At 38.8% G+C, this 4,888-nt stretch overlaps 1 protein-coding gene across 1 annotated transcript in view; it reads left to right on the top strand.

Moving 5' to 3' along the window:
* Positions 1–898: 898 nt before the first annotated feature.
* Positions 899–4,888, top strand: part of LOC101295280 (callose synthase 5-like) — a 13,938-nt gene continuing 9,948 nt past the window's right edge. Inside the window, exons 1-14 of the mRNA XM_004289375.1 lie at positions 899–1,082; positions 1,170–1,270; positions 1,857–1,975; positions 2,116–2,212; positions 2,355–2,465; positions 2,557–2,685; positions 2,778–2,870; positions 3,095–3,186; positions 3,303–3,429; positions 3,532–3,669; positions 3,753–3,829; positions 3,927–4,005; positions 4,081–4,206; positions 4,306–4,420. Coding sequence (XP_004289423.1) covers positions 899–1,082; positions 1,170–1,270; positions 1,857–1,975; positions 2,116–2,212; positions 2,355–2,465; positions 2,557–2,685; positions 2,778–2,870; positions 3,095–3,186; positions 3,303–3,429; positions 3,532–3,669; positions 3,753–3,829; positions 3,927–4,005; positions 4,081–4,206; positions 4,306–4,420 — 1,588 coding nt within the window. The remainder of the gene's footprint in view (positions 1,083–1,169; positions 1,271–1,856; positions 1,976–2,115; positions 2,213–2,354; positions 2,466–2,556; positions 2,686–2,777; positions 2,871–3,094; positions 3,187–3,302; positions 3,430–3,531; positions 3,670–3,752; positions 3,830–3,926; positions 4,006–4,080; positions 4,207–4,305; positions 4,421–4,888) is intronic.

Genomic DNA, 4,888 nt, shown 5'->3' with positions numbered 1-4,888 from the left:
AAGTTTAGACAAGATAACTAAAGTAGCACCTTTGCAAGAATATATCTATTTTGTAGAGCATAAAGTCAAGTCATTATGCTCTAGTCTCAGATCACCTTGTGAGGATCCAAGTCACAGACAGTACCGACATCTCTATACGGATGGGATGTAGGGTGAAAATGAAAGAAAACATTATCCTGAAGCAACCAATCATCATTTTCAAATACTTTTTACATAAGTTAATTACATCAACGTGTGTACGGTCGTTCCCTACCGTAAAAATAATTTTTCAAGTGGAGTTATTGAGCTATGGAGACGTAAAAACCAGCTTGTAATAATGCGGCCGATGCGGGATGTTTTCCGGTCTCACCATTTTCATAGTTAGCAAGAAAAAGCCGGACCTCTAATCACTGCTTGACTGAGAAGCGGTCAATTCTAATTTTTAAGAATAAAAATAAAATAAAAAATAAAAAACAAGATTTTGAGTCCTTTCCTTTCCCTCCCGAAAACCGTGCCCGTTCTTTCCCTCCCTCCGCTCTCAACCACTTTCTCTCACTCCTCTCACATTCAGTTACACTCTCCTCCCGCCACGTGTCCCCTCCCAACTGTACGGTCACTCCCTCCGGAGACCCCTCTTATTCTTTTTCTCTCTCTTTCAGAATCAGCTGCTTCACAATTCCTCTATGACTCTCTCGTCTCGCGTGGGTCTACTTTTTCTCTCTCTCTCTCTCTCTCTCTCTCTCTCTCTCAATTCTTCATATCCAATTTCTTCTTCTTCTTCTTCTTCTTCACATTTCAACCCACGCAGTTTCTCTATGAGTGATTAGCTAGCTAGGTCGGTGAAATTCGAAGCGAGTAGCAGCAGCAGTAGTAGTAGTGGTTTCAGAATCGGAGAGGGAATTCGAAAGCCCTCAGGTGAATGGCGGCTCCAGAATCCGGCCCGCAGGGGCTGACGCGACGGCCGTCACGGAGCGCCGCGACGACGACGTTTTCGACGGAGGTCTTCGACAACGAGGTCGTCCCTTCCGCCATCGCTCCTATCGCTCCGCTCCTCCGCGTCGCCAACGAAGTCGAGCCCGAGCGACCTCGCGTTGCTTATCTCTGTAAGAAAATCCTAATCGCCGATCGGTGATTTTGACTGTGTTTGATTCCGAGTGTTGATTTTGATTTTCGTTTTGGTTGAATGTAAGGTCGGTTCTACGCGTTCGAGAAGGCGCACCGATTGGACCCCGGCTCCAGTGGACGTGGTGTGAGGCAGTTCAAGACCTTGCTCCTGCAACGATTGGAGAGGGTAAGGCGATTGTTTCTCACGCGCCGCCGCGCTTTCACATTTTTCTGCTTTGCCTTGTTTTTTATGCATTTATAACAAAACTGAGAGATACCTGAGTTCATTGCTACCGTATATGTTCGTCTTTTTTTAAGTTTTGTGTAATTAATCAACATAAGGAAAAGAAATAGAGAGTAGTGGAACTCTAAATGTGGTGAAGGAGAGCGAGCTTGGACCGTTTAATTACTTAAATGTTGGCCCAGGGCTTCGTATTAATATTCAGTAATTTAAGTACATATTGTGCACGTTAATTACATCTACTTATGGTATATATAGTTTTCTTTATTGATCAGGAAATGGAGTTGAAAAATTGATTATATCTCAAAAGCTGATAGGTATCTGTATCTGATAGATTAGGTATTTCCTAATTGCTTCAATGTTTTGCAGTGCCAAGGGCTTTTTTACTTACTGCTGTATTCATGTTAAATAGTACCCTGAATTTTGCTTTAGGTGCTCTTGAGCTCTTCTTTCTAGTTTGAGTAGTAAAGCTCCATCGTGTTGTGCAACCTACAGATAGCATTGAATCTGATGTTAAACTTGTTTGAGACAGGAAAATGCATCGAGTCTTTCTGCTCGAGTTAAAAAGTCTGATGCCAGGGAAATTACAAGCTTCTATCAGCAATATTATGATCATTATGTCAAAGCTGTTCAAGAAGAGCAGGTAGACAGGTATGGATATCATCGTCCTTCTTCATCTCCCCTAACTCGTTTTCTTTTCCATTTATAAATAATTAAATAATTAAATATTATAGTTCATAGCGCACTTGGATATTGTTTCTGAATTGGAACGTTTATTCAAATCTCAACAGAGCTCAAGTGAGTAAAGCCTACAATACACTTAACCAACTTTTTGAAGTACTTTGCGGGGTTAACAAGTCAGAAAAAGTAGAGGAAGTTGCTCCTGAGGTTAGTTTCAATTATCATTCTATCATCTAGAAAGATTATATCAGATATCTGAAGTGCATTTTTGTCCTGACTTTGGCTTTATGTTATCTCTGGTAGCAATGTCCTCTTGTAACTTTTTTTCAACATTTTTTTTTGTGAGCAGATTATTGCAGCTGCTAGAGATGTCCAAGAAAAGACGGAAATATACGCCCCGTATAATATTCTTCCTTTGGATTCTGCTGGTGCTACACAGTCTGTCATGCAGCTTGACGAGGTATCTCTTTGTTCTATGTTAATTTAATTTTCCAACTTAGGAATCGTTGGCATCTCCTAATTGAACTTGATTTGTTTTTTCCTTGTTACAGGTTAAGGCCGCTGTTGCTGCACTATGGAATACTCGTGGTTTGAACTGGCCAAGTGCATTCGAGCAGCACAGACAAAAAACTGCTGATCTGGATCTCCTCGATTGGCTTAGGGCCATGTTTGGCTTCCAGGCATGTATACAAATGATGAATTCTAATGGTGGCTAATAGTCACCCTATGCCGCAAAGAATTTATTAACATTCCTCTATTTTGGTCACTGCAGAGAGATAACGTTAGGAACCAGAGAGAGCATTTGATATTGCTACTTGCGAATATGCATATAAGACTCCATCCCAAACCTGAACCTCTTAACAAGGTATGGTTTCCTATTATCACCGAATCATTTATATTCGATCTCTTCAGTTGGGCGATGTTATTATTTTTTTCAAATGGTTGGATTCATTTATGCTAAATCTTGTTGCTAGTTGGAGTATTAGTATTAATAGTATTATCCTCTATTCTGCTCCGAAGAAAGTTCTCGCTAAATAGTTGTCTTTTCACGCTTGTCATCTTGCAATTTAAATGTTCTCTTTTTTGCAGCTTGATGATCGGGCTGTTGATGCAGTTCTGGACAAGCTTTTTAAGAACTACAAAATGTGGTGTAGATTTTTGGGACGGAAACATAGTTTAAGGTTGGATGTAGAAGCATTATCTTTGTATTTATTTATTCTTTATTACTTACTTTTTGCATCTTATGCTTGGTTTGCAATATGTATTGCTGAAATAAACAAAATCTTGTTCGATGTAGGCTACCTCAAGGTCAGCAGGAAGTACAACAGAGGAAGATACTTTACATGGGTTTATATCTTCTCATATGGGGTGAAGCAGCGAATGTTCGCTTTATGCCTGAATGCCTCTGCTATATTTTCCATAACGTAATATTTGTGAGATTTACTTATTCTTTAATTTGTTTCTGGAATTCTTATGGAAATCATAGCTTGACTTTTGGCTGGAAATGATGGCAACTATACATTCAGATGGCATATGAACTCCATGGTCTCTTGGCTGGAAATGTCAGTATCGTCACTGGGGAAAATATAAAGCCTTCTTATGGTGGGGATGATGAGGCCTTTTTGAGGAAGGTTATAACCCCCCTATACCGTGTAATCGAAAAGGTATGTTGTCTGTACATATGCATTGCAATTGAGTTTCAGGTCTTCAAGCTGTCGGTATGAGGATTTTTCTTATCATGTTCTAGGAAGCGAAGAAGAGCAGCAATGGAAAAGCTCCTCACACAGCCTGGTGCAACTATGACGATCTAAATGAATATTTCTGGTTTGTGTTAATCAATATCAGAAGAAACTGAATAGGATTTTGTTCATATTTGGTTTATATAAATGGAGATGGTTCTGTTTTAATTACTGATTTTCAGGTCATCTGATTGTTTCTCTCTTGGTTGGCCCATGCGTGATGATGGTGATTTTTTTAAATCAACTCGTGACTTGGCACAGGTACTCTTACAATGTGACACACTGGTTTTATTATATTTGTTTCATGGCTCTTGCATAACAGAAATCTTGTTTCAGGGAAGAAAGGGCTCTAAAAAAAAATCTGGAAGCACAGGAAAATCATATTTTATTGAAACTCGCACATTTTGGCACATCTTTCGAAGTTTTGATAGAATTTGGACATTTTATATACTGGCTCTACAGGTAATTATTTACAACAGTGTGGAATTTCTTAAATGACAGTCTTTGTACTCCTTTTACACAGTTGCCTGTATGAATAATTCATTTCAAACTGGTAAACAGGCTATGCTCATTATTGCATTCAGCAAGGTTTCACTGCTGGATATATTTCGAAAGGATATCCTAGGAGATCTCTCAAGTATTTTCATTACAGCAGCATTTCTTCGAGTCCTTCAAAGTATGACATTCTTACTTAAACAAGCAATTCTCAGTAACTAAAAGAATAAAGGATGCAAAGACTCAAAAATGTCTTGCTTCCAAATGGCAGTTCCAAATGTTATGCATTTTGTATCTGCATCTTATACAACAATAGTTATTACAAAGAAGCACATTCACATGAATGATTGAAGCCACATTGTCTGTTTACCTTTATAAGTGAAGAACTGAATTTCAAAGTTTGAATTTCTGCATTATTTCGAATAGAAAAGATATGTTCCTTAGATGCTTTAGTATTTGATCTGGCTGCTGATATATCACATGAGCTGTTCTGCAAATACTTTTGTAGACATAGTTGAGTTAAAAAAGATTTCCAGTTGTCTTTTGGTATGTACATGATGCTATTATAGGAAAAGTACTCTTCCCAGATGGTCTTAAAGCATTTGTCTGTGGGAGAGCTTCCCATTGAAGATGACCAGATGTTCTGAGG

This window comes from Fragaria vesca, linkage group LG1 (assembly GCF_000184155.1).
Source record: "Fragaria vesca subsp. vesca linkage group LG1, FraVesHawaii_1.0, whole genome shotgun sequence".
NCBI classification, from domain to species: Eukaryota; Viridiplantae; Streptophyta; class Magnoliopsida; order Rosales; family Rosaceae; genus Fragaria; species Fragaria vesca.
The sequence above is the reverse complement of the archived record's forward strand: the minus strand, read 5'-3'. Positions and strand labels throughout refer to the sequence as shown.